The 26,020-nt window shown below is 60.5% G+C and overlaps 1 protein-coding gene and 1 long non-coding RNA gene across 7 annotated transcripts; one reads left to right on the top strand and one right to left on the bottom strand.

Moving 5' to 3' along the window:
* Window positions 1-411: 411 nt before the first annotated feature.
* Window positions 412-26,020, top strand: WIZ (WIZ zinc finger). Of its 6 annotated transcripts, XM_042928742.1 has the most exons (13): window positions 412-497; window positions 1,898-2,161; window positions 7,095-7,167; window positions 8,992-11,129; window positions 12,332-12,655; window positions 16,855-17,025; window positions 17,930-18,433; window positions 19,513-19,911; window positions 20,501-21,052; window positions 22,159-22,686; window positions 22,887-23,306; window positions 23,587-23,782; window positions 24,811-26,020. In XM_042928742.1, the coding sequence occupies exons 2-13, from the start codon at window positions 1,957-1,959 to the stop codon at window positions 24,968-24,970; spliced, it is 5,670 nt and encodes a 1,889-aa protein (XP_042784676.1). In that variant the 5' UTR covers window positions 412-497; window positions 1,898-1,956; the 3' UTR covers window positions 24,971-26,020. The 6 variants fall into 6 exon arrangements, with proteins under 6 accessions (XP_042784676.1, XP_042784678.1, XP_042784679.1 ...); XM_042928744.1 differs by lacking the exon at window positions 16,855-17,025; XM_042928743.1 differs by lacking the exon at window positions 412-497 and having other exon boundaries at window positions 1,250-2,161.
* Window positions 7,583-16,447, bottom strand: LOC122214100. The gene is made up of 3 exons (XR_006199737.1): window positions 16,141-16,447; window positions 8,283-8,513; window positions 7,583-7,840 (listed from the first exon to the last, which is right to left on the bottom strand). It is a non-coding gene; the product is annotated as an uncharacterized LOC122214100 (long non-coding RNA).

Raw genomic sequence — 26,020 nt, 5'->3', positions numbered from 1 at the left:
AACTTCTCTGCCCCCTCCTCACTCTTCTGCTGCTATTCGCAGGCCTAGCATTGGAAGAACCAGTAGGGTGATGAGGAGCTACTGGGGGCAGGGGGACAAGTGTGTTGTCATGGAAACAGACCCTCTCCCTGGACTCTCAGGCCGCGCGGGCCCTTTAAGTGTGACCCGCCTGGCCACTCCCAATATGGCGGCGCGCCCGCTGACCGCCCCCCCACCCCGGGCGGCACGGGGGGGGGGGGGGAATGGGGGGGCCTGGACCTCCCCATCATGGCGGCGCGGCGGGGCTGTCGCGCTGAGGTCACGGCGGCGCGCCGGGGGGGCGGGGCGGCGGGGGGAGCGATTTAAAGGGACAATGTCCCCCGAGCGGTGGAGGCGGCGGCGGCTGCGGAGGCCGCGGCACCGGCACCGGGAGCGGCAGCGGCGGTAGCGGCAGCGACGGCCGCACCGAGGAGGGAAGCTTCGAACCCCGGCGCCTGACCGGCGGCGCCGCCTCCCCGGTGAGGCCCGGCCCGGCCTGGGGAGCCCGCGGGCGGGGCGGAGCCGGAGCGGGGAGGGGGAGGCCAGGGCCGGGCCGGGACAGGCGGGACCCCCCGGGGCGGGGGGCGGGGGCGGGGCCTGCAGGGGCGGGGCCTGGTCGGGGGCGGGGCCGTTCCGGTGGGGGGGAGGAGCGGGGGTCTTGGGGCAGGTGTCCCCCCCCCCCACCTCGGCGCGTCCCACGGGGTCTCCCGCCCCGAAGTGCACGGGCGGAGGGAGCGTCTCCCGGACCCTGACCCAACGAGGGGTGCGCTGGCGCGGCGCCGCCCCCACCCCTGCGACCCCCGGGGGGTGTCCAGGCGGGAGGCCCCTTCCCACGCTGCCAAAGTGCTCCGAAGTTGCGGTCCCGCCTGTTCCCCGCGGGCAGTGCCCACCCGGTGGGCACCCGCAGGTGCTTCCTCTGGGCCTGGGCAGGGACCCCCGCCACGACTGCCAGGCCACGGACTGGCCCCCTGGGAGCCCCCAGGCCCCCGAGGGCAGCGCCTGCAGCCAGGCCTGGAGCCCGGGCCCCGCCCCGGTTGCCTGGGCCCGGCCTCCCCACCATCTCCCTGGGGAGGGCGCCTCATTCCTGCCCTTCACTTTCCGCCGTTACCTTGAAGGTATTTATAGGTGGAGAGGACAGCACCCACCCCCTCACACACTCGGCCTCCCCAGGGTCCTCATTTCTGGACCAGGAGCCCCATCCGTCGTTTTTGTCCGCAGACTAGAGAAATCTTGGGAGGGTGGGATGAAGAAGCCCAGGCTGGGTATGCATGAGGGAGTGTTGGGGAGAAGAGAAGGGGTTAATGCTGGGGTCACTTAAGGCTGTGGGTGAGGGTGAAGGGTTAATGCTGGAGAACCCTAAGGTCCTTCGAGGATAGGGGTCAGAGTGTGGGAAAAGTGCAGAGGTAATGATGGGGGCACTTGAGATAATGTATAGGATCGGGGTGTAGAAGTGGCTGGGATCCATGCTAAAGCAGGGACAGAGGATCTGCTTGTACATGGAAGTGAGGGCACAATTGGGGAAAGTGCAGTAGAGCATGAGTGAGAGGAGGCGTCTGGGAGAAGTGATTGGTTGAATGCTGGAAGAAAACAAGGTCCATGAATTTGCATGTGTAAAAAATGGGGTAAACTGAGGCAGCACAGTGCAGGAGCTGTGTAAAGAGGAGTTCCCCGTGGGGAGACTGAGTCATACGGAAGATAGGGGCCATCCGGGTTACAATGCATATGGACAGGGCCTCAGCACCATTTACTTAGCTCTCTTGGGCTGGGAGGGAAACTGAGGCACTGAGTAGCAAGGGTGAGGACTGGAACTTCGAGGTAGGAGAAACTAAGGCAGCATCCCTTTCCCACCTCTCCTGAGCACCTGTCTCTCTGCCCCCAGACTTACAATGCCTTGCTGAGCCAGACCAGCAATTGAGTGGAGCCAGGCAGACAGCATCCATGGATGGGCCCCTGGCAGGCGGCCTGGCCGCCCCAGATCGTCCTCGTGGCCCCGAGAGACTGCCCGGCCCAGCACCGAGGGAAGACATCGAAGGTGGGGCCGAGGCTGCTGAGGGGGAAGGTGGCATCTTCCGGTCCACCCATTACCTGCCTGTCACCAAGGAGGGACCCCGAGACATTCTGGATGGCAGAAGTGGCATTTCTGGTAAGAGAGTGGGCCCTGCGGCCCTGGGGGAGCATCCAGCCTGGTCCCTGAGGTTCAGAGAGGGCTAGGTCACCCAGCCCAGCAGGGGTTGGGATGGGATTCTGATTCTGCTTGGGTCCGGAGCCTTCTCTTTGTGCTCTGCTTATTTTCCCATTTTATGGTTGTGAAAACAGACCCGATGAATGCCCTCCCCCCACAGGGGGTGGCAAGGAGCTGGGGCTTGAACTCGGGTCGGCCTGGTTCCCTCTTCTGAGCTCGTTAATTGGATACAGGTGCACAGCTTAGCACCCTGAGCATCCTGACCTGAGAGCCCACTTGTTCCCCAGGTGTACCCCAGTCCCATCAGTCTGTTCCAGCTCCCTCTTGCTACACTGTGGGTGAGTCCTGCTCCTGAGCCACAGGTTAAAACAGCTTGTGCCCTCTAGTGGCCGGGGAGAGACTGGCTAGTCAGGGACACCAGCTACCCCTTTGTGCCTCAGTTTACCCAGCAGAAGGGGGTCTCATACTGTCCCCACCTCCAGATTTGTTATTCATTCATTAAATACTCAGCAACTACTATGGTGTCAGGATGTTTTCTAGGTGCTGGGGATACAGCCATGAACAAAAGAGGCAAAACTCCCTTCCTACAAGAGGCCTGACATCCTAGTAGGAGAGACAGGCAATAAGCAACTATATAAATAACGTGAGGGCAGGTAGTAACAGGTGCCGTAAAAGTTTTACATAGAGTGCTAGGATCATGCCCGGAGGACCTGGGAAACCTCCCTGAGTGGGTGGAATTTGAATGGAGCATTGAAAGAATGGTGGGAAGGGCAAGCCAGGTGGGGGAAACAGCAGGCGCAAAGGTCCTGTGGTGAGGCGGAGCCTGGTGTGTTCAAGGACCAGGCAGGAGCAGCAGAGTGGTGGGGGCAGTGCAGGCTGATGCACCAGATGTCTCCCTTCATCTCCTTGGCCTGCCCTACAGGCCTTGGTTTCCAGGAACCTCCGGGTACCTCATTAGGAGTTTCCTACATGCCAAGCCCTTTATGTGATCATCTCATGTCATTCTTAAAAGATTCCTTGGGGTAGCCTCAATTATTATCATCCCATGTTCGAGATGGGGAGTCTTAGACCCTGAAGGGTTAAATTAGTTGCCCATGATCCCACAGCTGGTGGTAACCTGGCTTGACAGCCCTGGTCTTCCTGGACCTGCCCCCAGCTCACCCTTAGCAATACTCATGATATTCAGATATTTACTGAGCACCTTCTTGGGGCCACACACATATAGCACCCTCACACTCATGAACCCTGCCATCTGGCTGGGAGACAAACCAGCTACCAGGTGTTATGACATAGTCGCTGTGGCTACAGTGGGTGAGGCCCAGCCTGGGGGCCATCCAGGAGTCCTGGATGAGGAACAGACAGGCAGGGGCCATCTAGGCATCAGGCTCCACATATGCAATGGCATGGAAGTAATGGGTAGCTACTGAAGGTGTTACACAGCAGGGGACAGGGTGAGACTGAGGGCAGAGTATCAGTGCTCAGGGAACATTAGCAATCCCCTCCTATCTAGATCACTCATAACCAAGGCCCAGACAGAAGGAGAGCCATGTTCCACGGCATGTAACTGGCCAGGGCAGGCCTGAGACCTTGATTTTATGAGAGCTCCAGGGAAACAGGGTCTGGGGTCCCAGAATCCTCTCTGCTTCTGAGGAACTGGTCAGTTCTCTATCTGGCAGAAGCCCCAGGTCTGGCGAGAGAGGGGGCAGGTAAGTAGGTAGGTGCGTCCTCCCTCCCTCCAGGGAATCAGCCAGGCTCCAGAGTGCATGTGCCTGGAGAGGAGGGGGATGTGGCTGCCAAAGGGGGCCAGGCCCACCCTAAATGATGTCCTTGAGTGGATGGGGGCTTGGGGCAGGGGTGGCTTGACTTGGTTGGGGGGGGGGGTCACAGCCTGGAGGTTAGATGAGGGCCTGGGCTTGGGATGCAGCGCCTCCCCTGCTGTCCTCTCAGCCTGCTCGACCCCCCTTCCTGGCTTGGGCACCTGCCCTAGGAGTCTTGTGATGTCTATAAATAGGAACAGCCTCTGGGGCTGCTGTTCCACCCTGAAGCCTGGGCCTTCCCTCACCCTGCCCCTGCCCTTGGAGCCCCCCAAGGGTACCCCTGGAGTGGCTACTTCCAAACTTCTCTGTCTGCACACGGATGCGTCCACTGCCTTCTCTGTCCTCCATTATGCCTATTGACTTGGAGCCCCCACAGCCTCCTTGCAGCCCCCGCCTGATGTTTGGCCTCTCTCTCCTCGGCTCCTGGGTGCAGCCAAGGCTTAGGGGGCTGAGATGGTCCACAAGGATTGATGGGAGTCTGGTGCGTGCCTGGCATTGGGACCGGGGGCCAGGGAATGAACGACATACTATTTCTGCCCTTGCGTGGGGACCCAGGCTGGGGAGGAAATCAGAGCATGGAGTGAGCTCTGGGTCCAGCCTCCAGCTTCCAACCTGGGATACCTCCAAGCCAACCCCGACCCCCGTCCCAGGCACCCTCACAGCCCTTCCTTCCTCCCACCGCCGCCTCTCCGGATGGAGCATGTACTGTGTGATCTCCTTGGCCTCCGTCGCTGGCCCTGTGAGATGGGTGGTAGCTGTTCCCTTTATACAGAGGAGGAAACAGGTGGGAAAGGTGTGCCCTTCAGTCACCACTGGGCCTTGAACTTGGATCTGTCTGCCTCCAAAGTCTAGATTCATGGTCACTCTGCCAAGCCGCCTGGCTTGGGGTTCAAGCTGCAAGTGGACACCCTTCTCATTTTCCTTCTCTCATTTTCAAACCCTCTTGGGGACCCCCAAGATAGCAGGAGTCCATGAGGGCCCCTTGGCATGGCCACTGCCAAGGGCTGCATCTGGGCACCTCGTCAGACCTGTAGGGACTTCTGGATCCCCTCTGGCCATGGAGGCCTCTGGGCAAGCCCCCCAGCCCCCAGGTGTCTTGGACACGGGGCCCTGCTTGGCCTGCTTCCTCCAAAATGCTGCCACTAAAAATAGGAGCCTCGCTGGAGCTGCTCAAAGAGGCCAACACAGCCCCCTGGCTCATGGAATCCTTAGACAACGCCAATCACAGAATCAACGAATCTGGGACGCCCAGAATCTCCAGAGCTGGGGTCCCAGAATCTCAGAAGCAGGATGCCCGCACCCTCAGACCTGCACCTCTAGGCTGTGCGGGGGCTTGGTGCCACTGAATTGCTTGCCCTCCCCTGAGTAGCTCACATTTATGACTCCTGTGTTCTCAAGAGACCCCATTTTTTGAGATCTCTGTCCCTTGGCTGGTCCAGGCCTTGCTTTCCCAACCCTCACACCTTCAACATGCACCTCATCCTTCCGCCCTGACACTGGCCCCTGCAGTCAAGTGTACCCCTGGTCTGGCCCTGCTCCCCATCCGTCTACTCTAGGGGTCCTCAAATGGGGGGCGGTTCTGCCTGCAAGGGGCCTTTTGCAATGTCTGTAGACATTTTTGGTTGTCACGATGGTAGGGCCAGGGGCTGGGGGCCGGGGGGGCGGGTGGGTGGTGCTCCTGGCACCCAGGGGGGAGAGGCCAGGGATGCCGCTCAGTGTCCTACACCACACAGAGAATCATCCGACCCTACACGCGGATAGTGCTGAAGTTGAGAAACTGCTCTAGAAATGCAAATTTACGTACCCCCATCACCACCCTCCCCTTCCAGAGGCCATGTGACAGTGACAGCCCTTCTCTCAGGCTCAGCAGAAAGACCCTCAGCCAGTGACCACAACTTTCTGATTCCCCACATCATCCCTGATGGCACTTTGAATTCTTTGGCTCCTGTCAGCTCTCAATTTCCTGGGCAAATTGAACCGTGGGGGATCAGACAAAGAGCTAGCCCTGGACCATCCTCCAATTGAAGTTAATCCAGCAATTGCATCTGTCAGGCTCTGGACGGGGCACAAGTTCCCCCCGTGTGTTAACCTTGGCCCAGGCAATTGGCCTGCACCCCAACTGGCACGTTCACCCATGTCAGGCGAGTGCGGCGGGCAGAGGAGGCACAGGCCAGGATTCCTGTGGTCGCTCCAGGCGTTGGCTCCACAGGCGGATAATGGAGAGTTGGCTCTATCTGTGTAAGGGGTCCCAGGAGGGGATTTGATTCTAGGACTGAGGCCTGGAAGGGGGCCTGGGAGGCAGGGATAGGCCCTTTGCAGCTCGGGCTTAGGGCTCCTCACTCATCAACTGGCGACTATTGGTTGCACACTTGCTGTGTGCCAGGCCCTGGGATGCGGCAGTGAAGGAGGCTGAAAAAGTCCCTGCCCTCAGGGGGAGCTTACCTGTTTGCAGGGACTCGGGGAAAGCAGTCATCCATAGTGGAACAAGGCAATTTCAGAGAGTTCGAAGACAGAAATGAAACAGGAGACAAGAGAGAAAGTCATAGGGGCTCACTTTGGTCAGTGGCCAGGGAAGGACTCTCCAGACAGAAGAAATAGCCAATGCAAAGGCCCTGGGGCCAGAAAGGGTTGGGTGAGCTTGAAGCATCAAGAGGAGCCAGGACAGAGTGAGTGAAGGTCAAAGACAGGGAGCTGAGGCTGGAGAGACCTGCTGTGGAGGTCCGACCTCTCAGGGCTTTGCAGGTAGTGGTTGGGAATCTGGCTTTTATTATAGGTATGATGAGAGGTCAGGTGAGTTTTAACCAGGGTGTGATTTTTAAAAATCACCCTGGTTGCTGGGTGGGGGCAAAGAGAGGAGGGTTAAAGGCAGGATACCCCTTGGGTCCCCCAAGAGACTCTTCCAAAGAAACCCCTTTCAAGGCTCAGGAGTGCAGAGGCCAAAGGCCTCTCAGGGGAGAGGGGTGGGGAGCCAGCTAGGCCCTTCCGAGGTGCCCGGCAGGGCTCCCGGAGCTGGGGTGTTGTGAAGGACCCCGGCCAGGGGGACCCCAGCCCCTCAGGGTCTCCCCTCTCTGTTGCAGACGGGCAGCCCCATCCCGGCCTCAGCGAAGCCCTCCCCCGTGCCACCTCCGCCACCCATCGGATCAGCAGCTGGTGAGTGCCACGCTGGCCCTGACGTCAGGGAGGGCAGGGGGGCAAGCAGGATGTGCCTAGGCCCAAAAGAAGCCCCCTGGGGAGTGAGAAGGGGAAAGGAGGGAATCAGGAGGCCAGGAAGGAGGAGGTGGCTCCCGGCAGACAAGCCCCTGGGCGTGTGCAGGGGGTGGGGAAGACTGGGATGAACACAGACAGTCAACTCTCATTATCCCTGCCAGGAGCAGGGCCAGAGGGACAGGAGCCTGAAGGTTAGACCCTTGGAGTCCTGTCTCTGCCAGGTGGGCCTTAGCCTGATGCCAGGCCTCTCTAAGCCTCAGTTTCCCCATCTGCAAAATAGAGTCCCTAAGATGCATCTCACAAGCTGGCCTTGAGGACCCAAGGGAGGTGGGACAGGAGCAGGAAGTGACAGCAGTGGTGACAGCAGGGACCCTGTATTAAGTCTTGGTGGGTGCTAATATGCAAATAATATTTGTACCGGTTTAAATGATAGCTTTGGCACAGGTTTACCCCACTGAATCTTTGCCATGGCCCTGGGGGGATGGTCCTGGTAGTATCACATGTCACCGATGGGGCTGAGAGAGGTGACCCCCTGCTTTCCGCTCAGCCTCTTGGTGGAGCCATGTGTTCACCTGTTTGGTGGACACGATCGATAGCCCCTCTTGGAGTCAGGGTCCTGAAAACGAAGGGAGATTTATCAGGGATAGTGATAAGAAGAACCCATGTTGACTGCGGGCTCACCAGGAGCCAGGCATCTGGTGAAGCGAAGCATTCCCCCCAGCACTGAGCTGTGTCCTCCTCTCCTTACACTTCACGGGGTCAAGGCCCCCATTTGAAGGATCGTAGCTGTGATTGTTTACAACAAATTTTTTTTTTAACATTTATTCATTTTTGAGAGACAGAGAGAGATGGAGCGTGAGTGGGGGAGGGGCAGAGAGAGAGGGAGAAACAGAATCCGAAGCAGGCTCCAGGCTCCAGGCTCTGAGCTGGCAGCACAGAGTCTGACACGGGGCTCGAACCCACCAACTGCAAGATCGTGACCTGAGCCAAAGTCGGGTGCTTAACCACCCAAGCCACCCAGGCGCCCCACAGCTGTGATTATTTAAATGAGCACATACCTCATGTAAACTTTCCTTTGATTATGGATACGAGAAAGCTCCTTAGGTGCTGCATAAGGACACAGAGGCTCCTGGTTTTTGGGACTCGTCCCCATTTGTAGGATTGGAAAACTGAGGCCCGGTGAGGTTGCTTCGCCTTCCCCCTTCCCCCAAAGAAGGCCGGGGTCCTTGGGGCTAGAGGCTGAGCAGGATCCTTCCACCATTCCTGACTCCACCCTTCCTGGAAGGGAGCTGCAGGGGAAAAGTGCATTCCCTTGAGTTGTTTACGCCACAGAGTTGCACCAAATTTGCTGGAGAGGTGAGACTAGATGAACTAAATCACCCCAGTTTGGGGGCACAGATCAGAGCCTTGGGCCCTCCTGGGGGACAGATGAGAGTTGACTGTGCCACCAGACTTGAGGACATGCCTTGTGACCCTGGTGTGACCCCTGATAGACCCTGTACACTCTCCCACCATGCAATGGGGCTGGGCTATATAGACAGGTGCAGCCTGGGAGCTGGATGTGTTTTCTGGTCTAACAGCTCTGGACGCGCCACCCGCACTCCCCATACCTCCCCACCCTCACCTCCATGTTCCCGGCCCCTCTGAGGTTGCCCTTGGGCTGGGTCTCCGGGGCTTGTCTCAGAGCCTGCGAGGATCCCCTCCCCTGCCCAAGGAAGGGAGACTGAGTCCCATGGCTAACCTGTCCCAATTGGCACTTCCTTGCAGTTGCTGGGATGGAGGCAGCCTGGACTTCCAGCCGGGCTCCCCACCACCCCACCTCCTGGGCCACTTCCCTGGCCCCCCTGATGGCCAGGGGACCTGGGAGCACCCCCTGGTCCAGGAAGCCAGGGAGGGCCTCACATCTGAGCAGAGGTTCGAGGACTCGGTCATTGTGAGAACCATGAAACCCCACATTGAGCTCGAGGGCTCTAGAAGGTTCTTGCACCATCAGGGTGAACCGAAGCTCTTGGAGAAGGCCTCCCGGGGCCACCCCAGGTTCGACTGGCTCCGGGACACAGATGAGCAGGCCCCACCCCAGGATGCAGGGCTGCACCGGGACCTGCCACCCCAGCCCCTGCCCCTCACCTCCTTCAGGACGGTGCTCGTGCCAGTAGAAGATAGCGCTAAGTCACTGGATGTGACGGTGGTGGACACTAGGGAGCACCTGGCAGACCTTGAAGGGCTGGCCCAGCCATCCGACTGGGGCCTGCCCAGGTCGGCCTCGGAGGTGGCCACACAGACCTGGACAGTGAACTCGGAGGCGTCCGTGGAGCGGCTCCAGCCGCTGCTGGCCCCGGTCCGGACGGGGCCCTACCTGTGCGAGCTGCTGGAGGAGGTGGCCAAGGGGGTGGCCAGCCCAGATGAGGACGAGGACGAGGAGCCGGCCGTGTTCCCGTGCATCGAGTGCAGCATCTACTTTAAGCAGAAGGAGCACCTTCTGGAGCACATGAGCCAGCACCGCCGAGCCCCGGGCCAGGAGCCCCCTGCCGACTTGGCCCCGCTGGCCTGTGGAGAGTGTGGCTGGGCCTTTGCGGACCCCAGTGCCCTGGAGCAGCACCGCCAGCTGCACCAGGCCTCCCGGGAGAAGATCATTGAAGAGATCCAGAAACTGAAGCAGGTCCCGGGAGATGAGGGCCGGGAGGCACGGCTGCAGTGCCCCAAGTGCATCTTTGGCACCAATTCCTCCAAGGCCTTTGTGCAGCATGCCAAGCTGCACGTGCGTGAGCTCCCGGGCCAGCCCGCCAGGGAGCCCTTTGGGGGCGGCAGCGGGGCCGGCAGCCCGGGCCCTGATGCCACCGCCCTCGCCTATCGACCCTACCGAGGCTCCTCGGGGCTCAGTGGCTGCGTTTTCTGTGGCTTCCCCGCGCCCAGCGAGAGCCTGCTCAGGGAGCACATGAGGCTCGCGCATGCCCACCCCCACTGGGAGGAGGATGCCGAGGCTTTTGAGGAGGACCCTGCCAGCCAGCCGGGCACCAGCCAGGAGGCATATGCCCGCTTCCCTGATGCTGCCGAGGACTACTTTGGCAAAGCTGAGCCGCTCTTGGCCCCCACGTGGCAGGAGAACCCTGCTGGATATGACCCCAGCCTGGCCTTTGGCCCAGGCTGCCAGCAGCTAGGCATGAGGGATTTCCCACTGTCAAAGCCACTTCTGCGCGGCTCAGATCAGAGGCCCCTGGGAAGGCCAGCCTTCCCCTCACCTCTCGCATCTGCCCCCTACTCCTTACATCCCGGTAGAAACAAGAGCGTGGTCCACCCGCAGGGGCTCCCAGGCCAGCTGGGGGACCGGAGACACCCTTGGAGCGAAGAGGAAGAGGAAGACATACCACTGGCCTCGGAAATGGACTTTTCCCCTGAAAATGGGGTCTTTCCACCCCTAGCTTCCCCTGGCCTCATCCCACAGCTGGCCCTGGACCTGAAGCGGACTTTCCGAAAAGCTCTGAGGGCAGCTGAGGCCTCTCGGGCACAGCGGCAGCAGCTCCGAGGGATGGTGCCCGTTGTGCTGGTGGCAAAGCTGGGGCCACAGGTCATGGCTGCAGCAACCCGGGTGCCCCCACGGCTGCAGCCCGAGGAGCTGGGGCTGGGGGGCACTCACCCCCTGGACTTCTTGCTCCTGGACGCGCCATTGGGCAGCCCGCTGGGGCTGGACGCGCTCTTGGATGGGGACCCGGCGGTGGCACTGAAGCATGAGGAGCGGAAGTGCCCCTACTGCCCGGATCGCTTCCACAACGGTATCGGCTTGGCCAACCACGTCCGGGGCCACCTGAACCGTGTGGGCGTCAGCTACAATGTGCGGCATTTCATCTCTGCCGAGGAGGTGAAGGCCATTGAGCGCAGGTTCTCCTTCCAGAAGAAGAAGAAAAAAGGTAGGGCGGCTTCGCTCTGGCACCCACCTCCCTCCGAGGCCCGCGAGACGTGCAGCTGGGCAGCTGAGCTCTGAACCGAGCAACCCTCACTCTAAGTCCTCCCATAGCGCCAAGCAGGGGGAAGTCAGGGCCTCCCCTTCTGGAAGACTGGGAGCCGCGGCAAAGGCCACTGCATCGGTGGAGGTGTGGGGACGCCCCGATGCCCTGGCCCTTCCAGCAGCTGGAGGAAGGAGTATGGGCAGAGGAGGCAGCCCCAGGCAGGGAATTTCACTAATGTCTTCACTCAGCGAATATTTATTGAGAGAGGTCCCCTCTGTTCCGGGCATTTGGGGGCACAGCAGGGAAGGAAATAGCAGTCCCTGCTCTCTTGGAGTTCCCGGCCCAGTAATAGGAGTGTGGGACCCTGGCCGGCCTCAGAAACCCCAGGGCAGCCTGTGAGCTATGCAGATTCCCAGGACCAGGGTTCTGATTCTGGAGATCTATCTCCAACAGGATTGCCCTGGGTGCTTCTGACGCTGGCGAACGTGGATCCCACTTGGGGGAGGTGCTGGTGTGGTGTTTGAGAGCGTGTGTGCGCATGCGTGCATGTGTGCGCGTACACTGGGGGTCAGGGTCAGGGGGCAGACAGCCACAAAACCAGGCAGTTATGGTGGTGAGTGACCAGGGCTGTGATGGGGAAAGCCAGGGGCTGGGGAAGCTGAGAGGAGGTCCCTGACTCTGCCTGGGGCTGTTGTGGGCGGGGGAGGGGGGGGGGGAAGCAGACTCCTAGGGGAGGGGATCCCATCCATTTGGCCATTTCTTCATTCAACAAAGATTTAACTGACAGCACTGGAGTGACAGTGAGCAAAAATAGGCGTGTACTGTAGACACGAGAAGGCTCTTAATCGAACGTTCACCCAAAAGATTGCAAATCCACAACTAGAGAAGTTTCTGAGGGTGGAGTCCCTGATGCGAGAGCTAAGTAGGGGGAAATCTGGAAGGCCAGGCACATAAGGCTTCTTGGAGCAGAAATTGCGGGAGGATGTGTGAGCTCACACAGGCAGGAGTGTGAATGGGAAAGGGAGGTGTCCCGGGTCAGGGATGGCACTGGCTGTGTGATCTGTGGAGAGTGGAGGGTGGAGGGTGAGAACCCCTGGGAACGGGGATGGCTGGGGCCAGAGAGTCACCCCTCCAGGCAGCCCATGTCCTCTCTCCCTCCACAGTGGCTAACTTCGACCCAGGCACCTTCAGCCTGATGCGCTGTGACTTCTGTGGGGCTGGCTTCGACACGCGGGCCGGCCTCTCCAGCCATGCCCGGGCCCACCTGCGTGACTTTGGCATCACTAACTGGGAGCTCACCGTGTCACCCATCAACATTCTACAAGAGCTGCTGGCCACCTCGGCTGCTGAGCGGCCCCCCAGCCCCCTGGGCTGCGAGCCTGGGGGGTCGCCTAGCGGCTTCCTGACCTCCCGCCGGCCCCGCTTACCTCTTGCAGTGCCCTTTCCACCCACCTGGGCTGAGGACCCTGGGCCAGCCTACGGAGATGGTAAGGGGAGAGGGTGCAGAGGGGGTTGGGGCCCTGACCCTCCTCAGGGGCCCAGAGAGATGGGGGGTATGAGGGGGTCAGCCACTCTGCTTTCCTGGGAGGGTTTCAAGTCACTTTTCAAAGTATGTTGACAACTGTCCTCAAAACTGCCCTACCATGTAGGGGTTATTTCTCTTTTACTCAGGGGCTGGGCCAGGGCTGCTTCTGGATCCAGTTAGTCCCTGCCCTGCCTGACAGTGACTTTAATGCATGCTTATTCAGCTCTTACTAGGAACCAGATAGGTTCTAAGCACTTTACAAACACAAACTTATTTATATCCTGACAACAACGATATAAGGCTGGTGTTATTATAATCCCCATTTTACAGATAAGGAAACTGAGGCACAACGAAATTCATTAATTTGCCCAGGGACACACAGAAGTGGCAGAGCTGGGATTTGAAACCCTAGACAAGTCAGGCTCTACCACTCTTGGTCTTAAAAACGTCTTCTATCTAGAGCAGTGCTTTCCGATAGAACTTTCTGAGATGGAAAGGTTCTCTAGATACGTGTTCTATAGGCCACCACTGGCCGCCTATGGCTGTTGAACACTTGAAATGTGGCTAGTGCAAGGTTAGTTGCAATTCACTCAGACACTGCAGATCTAGAGTCCACATTCTAGATTTTCATTGGTGCCTACTTTGTCCGGCAGCATTTATAACCCCTCCCGTAACTTGAGTGCTTGTGTATACTAAAGTTTCATCGTATTTACGCCTCAAAACAATTCAGTGCAGCTAAGGATTGTTGTGTTCTGGTTTTACGGAGAGAGAGACTGTGGGTCCTCTGCTTTGCCACACAGCCACAAAGCAACAGAGTGAGACTTCTGAACCATGTTCGGTGGTCTCTCCAGGGGAGGATGGCTTGGGAAATCCAGAAGTAATATTTTGGTGAAGGAGCCTGGGAATGGGCACCACTGAGGGGGCAGAAAGGTGAAGGCCCCAGCCTTGCAACGGCTGACTTTGTGGGAGCCCTTACTGAATCTTGAAGCAGAGAACTGGGCAGTGAGGAATAGGTGGGCTCTGGGGAATGCAGGAGGTCCCTGAACAGGGGGAACTGTCCAGGGGCTGCTTGGGGCTGAGTTTCCTTCTGTTTCTCCTACCTGCAGCTTCCAGGGTCCTACCTAGATCTGTACTCTGACCTCCACTAGACTCATCTGTAAGCCCCCTTACTGGCGAAGGAGACCTGAGGGTCTGCAAAGTGGAGGGTGGCACTATCAAAGCCCCTCTCCTCCTTGGATAAGACTAAGGCACAGAAAGGGCATAGTGGTTGGTGGAGGTCACAGTTTCGAAAGAGACTGTAGGGATGTGACCTCAGGCTTCTTGCCTCTGCTGAAGGCTGTCCCCAGGCATTCAGCTCACACACCTGGCTAGGTTTGTGGTTTCTCAGGGGTGGCTGAGAAGTGGAGCTGGCTCTGAGGTTGACTGGGAGGCACAGGAGGTAGTTTGTAAGTTCCAGCCCTGCTGCCTTCTTTTTCTGTCACTCAGGTAGAGGCCTGAATGTCAGGCTCACACTCCTTACTTGGTGCCTGGGTCAGGCCACCCAGGGATGGTAGCATGTGCTCAGCAGTCAGGTTCAGCTTTGGTCCACTTGTTCCTAGGAGAAGACCAATGTGCCAGCCCCTAGTTATGTGCTGATGGATCCGGCCAAGCCATTGGGGTGCCAGGATTCAGTCTGGTACTGCCCTAGCCTTGTCCGTAGGAGGGGAGGCCCTGATCAGTCTTCCAGTTAACACCTGGTGAGCAGGAGGGCCGTTAATGAGTGATTCAGAAGATCCTGGAAGTCTTGCCTTGAGGAAGGATGCCCAAGATTAAGACTAGGTCCTGGCACCCGCCCTGCCCTGCACAGTTGTTCTTACAAGCATCTCCCACCTAAGTGAGCCGTAGGGGGCGGGTGCCAGGTTGGGGGCGGGACAACGGTCAGATTCTGGCCCCACCCAGCTGTCAGGGACCAGCTGGGGGCGATCGGTTTGGTGTCGGGGAGAAGCAGGTTGTGCCTGGAATGAGGTGACGGCGGTCGTGTGGGGAGTTCCGTGGGATTGCGGGACGGCGCCGGAGGGGCTGGGGCGGGGACATTTGGATACCAGGATGATGTTGTGGGATCCTCGTAGTTGGGCTCTGGTGTCTTCCAGGATCTCCGACACGGAGGGCAGTCTTCCAGGATAGGGAAAGGAACAGGGTCCCGGCGCAGTTTCTAGCTCCAGGCGTCGGCGCTCCAGGAGCCTGAATGCTGTTAAGGCAAATGCTTGTGGCCCGAGGATTCCCATTCTAGCCTTAGGAATGTCCAGGGTTGGGGAAGAGTGTCCCAGCCCGTCCAGGCCAGGGGTGCAGTTGGCAGCCGGGCCGAGCGCGGCTTGTGTGCTTCCGCGAGCCCGTGTGCAGGCGGCTCCCTGAGGGTCCGGCCCCATCCCCCGCCCCCCCCCGCCGGCCCGCTGGGCCGGGACAAGTGTTTCGCTCGCGGCGCTCGGCGCTCGGCCGGCCACACTGGGTGCGCCCCGAGGGGCGGGGCGGAACGGAGCGGGCTCGGCGGCGGCGCTCGGCGCTCGGCGCTCGGCTGCTCCCGCCTGGGGCGGCCGCCCCGCGTGCGCCGGAGCCAAGATGGCCGCCTCCACCGCCCAGTGCCGAGTGACAAAAGCGGAGAGCAAGGCGGCGGCGGGGCCGCGCGCGGGGGGCGCCCGGGAGCGCGCGCCCGCTGGGGCGCCCCCGCCCAGCCCCCCGAGCCCGGGCCCCGCGGCCCTCCCCGCGCCGCCGCCGCCGCCCCCGCCCCCGCCGCCGCCGCCGCCGCCGCGGGACGGGCCCAAGGCCGAGCCGGAGCCGGGGCCCGGGCCGGCGCCCGCGCCGGGTAAGAGCCCGCGCCGGGGAGGGTACGGGGAGGGCAAAGTCGGCGTTCCGCCCGCCCCCTGCCGCCGCCCCCGATGCCCGCCTTCCAGTCTGCGGGACTCCCCCTCCCCCCCCAGGCCCTCCGGTCGCGCGGGCCCCGGGCCTCCTGTCGGAGCTCGCAGAGTCCCGGGTTTCAGAAACACTCTCCGCCGCCGCTCCGTGGGACCCTCGCCCCGTCTGACAGATGTCCTCTGTCCCCCTTGGAGCCCCGGGAGCGCCCCTCGCCTCAGTCTCGGTCCCTCCGGCGCGGAAACCCACTCCAAGTCACTTCAGACACGGTCCCTACACTATGTGACAGACGCGCCCACTGCACCCGGCGACTCTGACAAAGTCCTCGGTGTCCCGTACCCCGGTGGCCTCCCCTGCCTGCCTTCTCCTTGCTTCCGTAGGACTCAGACTGAGCAGGGGACCTGCGTGGCTTCCTGCTCAGGGCACTGAACGACTTCAAAGCCCCATCTGACACACAGTTCCTTCATCCTCAGAGCTGTCTCCATGCCCTGAACGCTAAACCTGGGGCTCAGCGGGCCACTCGGGCCCCCTTCTCTGAAAAACTAGACCACGAAAACATACCTTCCACTGCGTCTTCTCATACACCGCTCATTCAGGGAAGCTTCCCGGCCGGACGGACGTCCCGGAAACTTCCCACAAAGTTCTGTGATTCCCACTTTTCCTGTCCGGATTCAGATCCCTGCTGGTGGAGGCTCCCCGTTCTCACCTTCCCCCACTTAGGCCTCAGCTTGTGATAAGTAGACTACTTCCGAGCCCTGAGTTGTCTCGGCAGCCCCAGCTGTCTTGTCTGGTGCAGATTCCCAAGTCCTGGGAGCCTCCTCTGGAGGAGCCTCCTTCCTGTCCTTGGCTTCTCACCTCTGTGTTGCTTCTCTGGCCTCTGACCCTGGCCTTCCCTTACTGGATTCCCCTTCTGACTGCCACCTACCTGCCCCCAAGACTGACATGCTCCCCCGCACACGTTCTGCCCAGAGAGATTTGTTGTCAGATCTCCTAGGACGGGAGTCTCTGCTTACACTGTGTTGCCCAGCCAGTCTGTGTGCCGGTGCGTGGAAGCTGCTCCTAGTCCCGGCTGTCAGTGGGCAGCCTTGACATCCCTGGGTCTTACTGGTGCTGGGGGTTATGGATGGAGCCCCTGTTTTCATGGGGTGAGTCGCCTCCCAGGGTGAGAGCAGCTGCCAAGGATGAGGAAGAAGGCTCCATGCCGCCACTCTCAGTGTTACGGGGGTAGACAGCTCGCACCCAGCCTGGGCTGAGCCTGTCTTCCTAACCTCACAGGCTTGGGTTCTGAGGAAAACACAATGGTGGCCATGGACTTGGGCTCCCCCCCGCTCCCCAAGAAGAGCCTGCCTGTCCCTGGGCCCTTGGAGCAGGTGGCCAATCGGCTGAGCAGCAAAGTGGCTGCAGAGGTTCCTCATGGCAGCAAGCAGGAACTGCCAGATCTCAAGGGTGAGTGGCCCAGGTGGCAAGGTGGGGGTGCTGGTCAGGCTGGTCACACTCATAGGGAACTCTGGGGTCTGGGGGTTAGTGCGGGGTCAACAGCTTTCTCTTCGCTTCAAGACACTGAGGAGAGATCTAGCTGTCTTCTCTCGAGCTTCTGTTGCCCTGGGCATGCATGGCCTTGAGCTGTACCCTCACTGGGCGAGGGAGGGACATCCAAGGAAAGAGCATGGTTTTCATGAGCTCACACTCAGACCCAGTTCATCTGCTGACTTTGGCCCTGGTTAGCTGTGTGATCTTTTGCATGGTATTTTCTCATCTGTGTGTTGACATTCAGATCATTATTGAGTGGTAACAGGCACTGCGCCGGACCCCAGGGATGTGAGAGGAGCAGAACAGACCTGGCACCTGTCCTTGGAGTCATTGAAGTTGGGGAGCAGGGAGGCAGAGAAGGAGACAGGCAGGGATAAGGAAGGGCTCTGCAGAAGAGGGTGCAGGGCACCGCAGGGACTGTGGCTGGGGTCTCCAACCCAGTGTCTGGGGCATGAGTTGAGCTGCAGAGGCTGGCTGGGACAGCTCTGGAAACCGTGTGGCTGGCAGGTCAGCATTTGTGTGAACACCTGTTGCCAGGACACCCTGGTATGTTGGATATCTGAAAGGCGTTCCATTGGCTGGACCACGGAGGGCTCTGTCTCCTGCTGTGTGCCCTTGGGCACAACTCTTCCCTGAGACTCAGTTTCCTTATTTGCAAACTGGACAGGCTGATTCCTGCCTTATTAGGGTCATTTTAAGGATCAGGGAGGCTTGCGGGGAGCCTGGGTGAGTGGGGTCCTTGGTGGGGGGGGGAGAAGTGGGAGGGCGGGGCTCAAGGGGCCTCACAGCCAGCTCTCGTGGCCTTCATCTCGCCCTCCAGCCCAGAGCCTGACCACCTGCGAGGTCTGCGGTGCCTGCTTTGAGACACGCAAGGGCCTGTCCAGCCACGCGCGCTCCCACCTGCGGCAGCTGGGGGTGGCCGAATCGGAGAGCAGCGGTGCCCCCATTGACCTCCTCTACGAGCTCGTGAAACAAAAGGGCCTGCCTGACACACCCCTTGGGTTGCCCCCAGGCCTGTCTAAGAAGTCCAACTCACCGAAGGAGGTGGTAGCTGGGGCTCCCCGGCCTGGCCTGCTTGCCCTGGCCAAACCCTTGGATGCTCCTGCTGTCAACAAGGCCATCAAGTCACCACCCGGCTTCTCCACCAAAGGCTTGGCCCACCCACCCAACTCCCCACTCCTCAAGAAGGCACCACTGGCCCTGGCGGGCTCCCCTACGCCCAAGAATCCTGAGGACAAGAGCCCCCAGCTGTCCCTGAGCCCCCGGCCAGCCTCCCCAAAGGCACAGTGGCCCCAGTCTGAGGACGAAGGGCCCCTGAACCTCAGTGAGTGCGGGTCCTGGGAGCTGAGGGAGGTCCTGGCACCGGGAGGGCTGCAGAGCCCAGGGTGGGGACGATGGGGACTGCAGCTCCTACGTCCTGGGTCCATTGGGTCAGAATTTTGGTCAGAGCACTGTGTCTCCTGTTGGGCTGGCCATGCAGCATATTATCATCTGCCTCCCACTTTACTTTGCTGTTCCTCCCCCTGGAGGCCTGACTGTGGCTGCTGAGCCCATCAGGGTCACCCTTGCCACTTAGGGACACTCTTGACCTCCTCTGAGCCTGAGGGTTGGGACAGTGAAAGTAACCAGAACTCCTGTGGGCCTGGCTTCCCAGGAGGGGGATCTTGGGTCCTATAGGCAGGCAGGTGGTCCTGTAGTCGGTCCTGTCTTCACATCTTCCTGGCTGTCATGTGCAAAGGCACCTCAACGGTGCCCATAGGTGGAGCCACACCTCCTAGGCTACTTGTGGGCTTGGCAAAGTAGGGTTTGGGAAGACCCCACCCTCACCCCGACCCCCACCCCCACCCCCACCCCAGGTGCAGTGAGCAGGTTTAGCATGATGTCCCTTAGGAAGTCAGGCCTTCCCACACATTTGTGTTTGAGTCTGAGGGTGAGCCCAGGGTCTAGCCCCCTGCCCAACAGGGCACCCCAGTTGGCACCTCATGTTCTGATGAAGCTGCTTCCATTGTCTGCTGTGCTTTCAGGAGCAAGGCCCTGAGCAGGTCTGCCCTTTGCTGTATGGTGCTTGGCAGCTGGGTGGGGCCCCTGCTTTGCACCCATACATCTCCCAAAGCTGGGGTCCCAGGGAAGAGGGCCTGGGAGCATCAGATTGTACCACTGGAATTTGGCCACGCCTCTCCGCCCCATGTTCTTAAGCTCTCCACACTCACCTTGATGCCAAAGGGCTAGGCAGGGAACAGGACTTTCTGTTTCCCAAAACCTCTTAAAATAAATCTGCGGCACAAGTCTTGGACCCCGAATGGCCTGGGCAGCCTTGAATCACACCAGGTCTTCTTGCCTCAGTCCCCCAGGGCCGGCCAAGGTGGCGGCCGTGAACCCCCCCCCTGTGTTTTGTCTCCGCAGCTTTAGATAGTGACGGGGGCAGAGAGCTGGACTGCCAGCTGTGCGGTGCCTGGTTTGAGACCCGCAAGGGCCTGTCCAGCCACGCCCGCGCCCACCTGCGCCACCTGGGCGTCAGCGACCCGGACGCCAAGGGATCCCCCATAGACGTGCTCCACGGGCTCATCAGGAGGGACGGCGTCCAGATCCGCCTCCCACCCGGGCGCGGCACCCTGGCCCAGCTGGGGCGGCCTCCTCCCACCTCTGCGGCCCTCTCCTTGCTCCCCCCCCCACCGCCGGCCAAGAAGGCCAAGCTGAAGGCCGCGGGTACGGCCAGCCCCTGGGGGAAGCAGGACCTCTCGGCCGCCGCAGCCGCCGGCATTTTCTGGGCCTCTGATGTGGAGCCGTCTCCTCTCAACCTCTGTAGGTTCTCGCTTCAGCCGCTCCCTCCTCCCTGCGGGCCCTGGAGCCCCTCCCGGGGGGGTCGCAGCCCCCTCCCTACTCTTTTCCTGCTGGGGCAGGGAGTAGACAGGGGCCCTTGGCAGTGGGCTGGTTCTGCCCAGAGATCTTGCTGGCAGTTGGCTGCTAGGCCTTTTCTCCTGGCCTTTGACCTCCGTGCCTGTGACCTTCCCTGAGAATGAAGGCCAAGGGTGGGGTGCTACCTTTTGGTGTGGAAAGTGCCTGTGGTTGCCCCTGGTCTGGATGGCATTTGGCACTTAGGCTGCTACTTCCTGCCCTCTTGCCCCCTGTCCTTGTTGGGACCCGCAGAGCCGTGGAGTCTTAGTTCCATCCTTCTCTGCCAGGACCGAGGGCCCATGCGCTCTCTGGAGCCTCCCCTCGCTCCTGCTGAGCGTCTGGCCCCCACCCCGCTCAGTTCCCTCGCTTGCACCTGCCCTCCACCACCACCCCAGCCTGTGGGCGTGCTGCTGCCCATGCCCAGCCGACCAGGAGACCCACAGGCGACGATGCTGATGGTGCCCACGATGCTAATTACTCCTTTCTCCTGCTGCAGCCTCGGGCCCAGAGCCAGCTCGAGACATCCGCTGTGAGTTCTGCGGTGAGTTCTTCGAGAACCGCAAGGGCCTGTCGAGTCACGCGCGCTCCCACCTGCGGCAGATGGGCGTGACCGAGTGGTATGTCAACGGCTCGCCCATTGACACACTACGGGAGATCCTCAAGAGACGGACCCAGTCCCGGCCTGGTGGCCCCCCTAACCCACCAGGGCCCAGCCCGAAAGCTCTGGCCAAGGTGATGGGCAGCGGAGGTCCTGGCAGCTCGCTGGAAGCCCGCAGCCCCGCAGACCTTCACCTCTCACCCCTGGCCAAGAAGTTGCCACCGCCACCAGGCAGCCCCCTGGGCCACTCACCTACTGCCTCTCCTCCTCCCACGGCCCGGAAGATGTTCCCAGGCCTGGCCGCACCCTCCCTGCCCAAGAAGCTGAAGCCTGAACAAATGCGGGTGGAGATCAAACGGGAGATGCTGCCAGGGGCCCTTCATGGGGAGCCTCACCCATCCGAGGGTCCCTGGGCGGCACCGCGGGAAGACATGGCCCCCCTGAACCTGTGTAAGTGTGACCCTGGGGCAGGGCAGTGAAAACAGGTAGAGGGGTCTCCCCGGGCCCCCTCCCCACCCTCATCCCAGCACTTCATGGGTACCCGAAGCGCCCACGGTAGAAGTAGAAGGGAGGATACACAGGTCTGGAGGACAAGGGGTTAGCTGTGCATTCTGGCTGTGCAGATCCCAGCTGAGCTGCTTCTTGATGCTCTTTCATCCACTCTGGGGAGGCAGAATTGTGCCATTGGATGATGGCAAAAAGATTTTATCTCTGGGGCCATCTTTAGTTGATTGGTAGTGTCTGCCAACCAGATTCCTGGGGAGAAAAATGACGGGTCAGTTCGTGATGTCTTCCACCGGCAGGAGTCTAGGCACTCTGAGTGGGCATCTGAACGGTCTTTCTGACATTCCTGGTTGCTAAGTGCTTGACATTCGGAGTCAGGTTCAAGTTAAGCGCTCAGCAGTCTAGCAATATGTGACCTTGGGCAAGTGTCTTCTTTCTGGAAATGAAGATAAGCATGGTCCAAGCTCTGTATAGTTCCAAAGTGGTATAAAGCACCCAGCACGGTGCCTGGTATGTATATAGTAGTCATACTGTGCATGTCACCGTGTTCTTTCTGCTCCAGTCGGCTGAGTCGTGTACTGAGCAGGTGAGGATGGCCCAGGCCTCTCTCTCTTAGTGCTTCTGTGCATTTCATTACCAGCTGTGTGCCATGTGCTTTGAACTGCTCCCTCAAGGTGGAAGTTTCTATCCGCATTGTGCAAAGGAGGAAACTGAGGCTCAGAGGGGAAGTGGTTTGCCCAGCGTAGCCCAGCGTAACATTAAGGGGGTCACAGCCAAGCTGGCCTCTGAGCCCAGGATCAACGAAGCTCTTGCTCTCACTGCTTCATGATGTCACAGGGGATCATCTTGAAGCCAGCTAGGATTTGAGGTGACAGAGCAGGCAGAAGGGCTGGATGTACACAGGGGCCCCTGGAAGTGGATGAGGGAGTGGGTCATTTGGGTCTGGGGCTGTATGGACGGGACAGTTAACACTAGCCTTGAGCTTGGAGGCTTCCCGCCGCAGCCGCCGCCTCCTTCTCCTCCCCTTCCCCCCCACCCTGGACCCCCTGCAGCGTCCCGGGCAGAGCCTGTACGTGACATCCGCTGTGAGTTCTGCGGTGAGTTCTTCGAGAACCGCAAGGGCCTGTCGAGCCATGCGCGCTCCCACCTGCGGCAGATGGGCGTGACCGAGTGGTCTGTCAACGGCTCGCCCATCGACACGCTGCGGGAGATCCTCAAGAAGAAGTCCAAACCGTGCCTCATCAAGAAAGAGCCGCCCGCTGGAGACCTGGCCCCCGCCTTGGCTGAGGACGGGCCCCCCACGGCTGCTCCAGGGCCTGTGCAGGCCCCCCTGCCGCTGGCGCCAATGGCTGGCCGCCCAGGCAAACCAGGAGCTGGGCCGGCCCAAGTTCCTCGAGAGCTCAGCTTGGCGCCCATCACCGGTGCCAAGCCCACAGCCACTGGCTACCTGGGCTCAGTGGCAGCCAAGCGGCCCCTGCAGGAGGACCGCCTCCTCCCAGCAGAGGTCAAGGCCAAGACCTACATCCAGACTGAACTGCCCTTCAAGGCAAAGACCCTCCACGAGAAGACTTCCCATTCCTGTAAGCAGCCAGTGGCAGGGTCCTGGGAGGGCACCTGCCGGGGCCCACAGGGCCCAGCAGTGCTGTGCACACACTGACCCCCGGCAGGGGCCCATGGCGAGGCCCCGGTGGGAGGTGGGACTGACTCGACCTGGGCAGGGCCTTCTGGGCACTCTGGTTGCCTTTGGGCTGGGGCTTAGCAGCACCCCCTCTGCCTGCAGCCACCGAGGCCTGCTGTGAGCTGTGTGGCCTTTACTTCGAAAACCGCAAGGCCCTGGCCAGCCACGCGCGGGCGCACCTGCGGCAGTTTGGCGTGACCGAGTGGTGTGTAAACGGCTCACCCATTGAGACACTGAGCGAGTGGATCAAGCACCGGCCCCAGAAGGTGGGGGCCTACCGCAGCTACATCCAGGGCGGCCGCCCATTCACCAAGAAGTTCCGCAGTGCTGGCCATGGCCGCGACAGTGACAAGCGGCCGCCCCTGGGGCTGGCACCCGGGGGCCTGGCTGTGGTGGGCCGCAGTGCTGGGGGTGAGCCAGGGCCTGAGGCTGGACGGGCAGCTGACAGTGGTGAGCGGCCTCTGGCAGCCAGCCCGCCAGGCACTGTGAAGGCTGAGGAACACCAGCGGCAGAACATCAACAGTGAGTGCTGGTGGGAGGGGGTTTTGAGGGCGAGGGGCACCTGCCCTTAGTCACTTCCCCAGTTGCTCACCCGTTCATCCATCTGGCTACCATCCCACCTCTTCCCCCCTCCCCACTCCTCCCCCAGGCCCAGGCAGCATCCAGTGGCCAACTGTCCTGTCCTGTCCTACAGTTCCCCACAGCCTTCACACCATGCTTGCTGAAGGCAGGAACCTGCCTTCCCGGGGGTCTTGCCCTCTGGCTTATGTCTTGTCCCTCCCCGTACCTTTCCCTGCCTCAGAATTTGAGCGCCGACAAGCCCGCCCTCCAGATGCCTCTGCGGTCCGGGGGGGTGAAGAGGCCAATGATCTACAGCAGAAGCTGGAGGAGGTGCGGCAACCCCCACCCCGGGTCCGGCCGGTCCCCTCCCTGGTACCCCGGCCCCCCCAGACATCACTGGTCAAGTTTGTTGGCAACATCTACACCCTCAAGTGCAGGTACGTGGCCCCCTGGGGCGGCGGGGGAGAAAGACCACCCACCTGGGGCTTAGTCACCCAGAACCTCTGAACAGCACAGGGGTTGGTGGCAGTCAGGAGATGTAGCTTTAAGGACTGCCTCAGAGCATGGCTGGACCCAGGCTAAGGGATTCTTAACAGAGAGCTGCACCTCAGAGCATTAGGCTGGGTCCCTAAGGTTTGTCGCCAACGAGACCTGGTTTCCAGTACTGGCTCTGACACCTAATCAGCGTAGTGGCCTTGGGCAAGGGCTTCCTGCTCCAAACCTCAATGCTCCCTTGTATATAACGGGGTTGACAACAGACCTACCTAATAGATTTGTCATGAGATTTAAAAAGTTGAGTATTTATGAAACACATGAACTATGCCTGCCACATGGTAAGCACTCGACAAGTGCTTGTCTGATTAAGACAAATGAAGGTCTTAGTTCATTTTTATCAAAGTCCAGGCATCCATCAGAAGCCAGGAAACTGGGTCTGACACTTAAGGTGGCCTCAGACCACATAGGCCAAGTCAGAAGTAAGATTCGAACCCAAGTCTATGGCATCACAGGCTCAGGTCCTGGGCCCCTGTTCTGAGAGGCCTCCCATGGGACCTCAGGCATAAGGAGTTGGGGAGGTGGGTGCCCGAGCAGGGTGGGTGTGAGTTAGTGCCTGACCCCCTTTCCCCAGCTGCCATCCTTCTGTCTTGGGGCCTGGCAGGGCAGGGTCTGCTGCTCTGGGGTCTCTGTCCTCTCAGCTCATGTGTTTCAGTCAGATGGCAGAGGGGCCCTGGAAGCCCGACGGCCCTTTCCCAGCATCAGAGCCAGCAGACCTCCCTGAGCCTAGAGATGATGCGGGTCTGTAGGGGACCCTGCCATCATCCAGGGGTGGGTAGAGGAAGCCGTCCGTGAAGGGCCCCTTCCCTGAAGCCCTGGGCCTGCACCGTGCACAGTGAGCCATGGCGGGTGTGCCTGACGCCCGGGCACGTGGGCTGGGCTGCACTTCGGCCTCCCCTCTGTTCCCCCACAGGTTCTGTGACGTGGAGTTCCAGGGGCCCCTCTCCATCCAGGAGGAGTGGGTGCGGCACTTACAGCGGCACATCCTGGAGATGAATTTCTCCAAAGCGGACCCCCCACCCGAGGAGCCCCGGGCCCCGCAGGCACAGACAGCGGCGGCAGAGGCGCCCTGACACAGAAGCATTCCAAATTCCCTCTCGTGCCACCTCTGTCTTCTCTTTCTCCTCCGTCTGTTCCACCCTGTCCTCCCTCTTTCTTTTCCGTTTCCAAAGGAGCAAGCCAAAACCTCAAACCGGCACCCCTTGGGGGCCGGGCACACTACAGCCGGGGCGCCAGGAGCCAGCTAGTGGCCCTTCCCCCAGCCCGAGGGCTCTGGGGCCACACACAGCGCATCTTCCTTCAGCCCACGCCCACCTGGTCCAGCAGGGGCAGAGGCCAGGTCTCTTGTGGTGGCAGCTGATCTGGTCAAGGGGAGGAAGGCCAGCGCTCCCCCGCATCTGGCAGCCAGGCGGGGCTATGTTCGCCATCCGTGGCCATTTGCAAAGACCCCAAAGACCCCTGCCCTGGTTCCCTCTTGCCCCTGTGAATATCCTCTCACACACGCACACGCAGACACAGACACACACATACACACATGCACGCACACACAGGCACACGTGCACGCACGCACGCACCTCGTGAGACCCAGGATTTGTCCTAGCCCCCCAGATCCTGAGTCAAACGACCACATCATGCCACGGTGCTTGCTCAGGGGAAGGCACGCTCCCTCTGAGGGCCTGCTGGGGCCTGGGAGCCCCCCACTGAGCCCATGATGCCACGGAAATCCTTGTTGGCCGCCCCCCACCCCCCCAGAGGGGCCTTCCGAACAGCCTGGAAGAGCTCAGAGCTGACAGCTGCCTCCTGCCATGTCAAGGCCCCCCAGAGCCTTGGGGGGCTCTGGGGCCCAGGAGGGGGTGGGGATGGGACTCTCCTCCCCCACCCCCATTCCCCTCCTCCTTTTCACTGTTGCTTTCTATGTATAGCTCCCTAGACCTTTCACTTTTTTAAAAACGCGTTTTGTGTAGAGAATAAGGAACGTGGATCTTTTTATTTTGCAATCCTGGGCCAGCTAGAGACCGGGAGCTGATTGATCTTTTAACTTTTTTCAGTGGCCACATTTTGGTTATCGATGTACCTAGAAGTATGTAAATTAGATTAAATTTCTCTTCTGGAAACACCCCGGG

The sequence above is a fragment of the Panthera leo genome, chromosome A2, assembly GCF_018350215.1.
Source record: "Panthera leo isolate Ple1 chromosome A2, P.leo_Ple1_pat1.1, whole genome shotgun sequence".
NCBI classification, from domain to species: domain Eukaryota; kingdom Metazoa; phylum Chordata; class Mammalia; order Carnivora; family Felidae; genus Panthera; species Panthera leo.
Note: the sequence above shows the minus strand (reverse complement) of the source record. Positions and strands in the feature narration are given on the sequence as shown.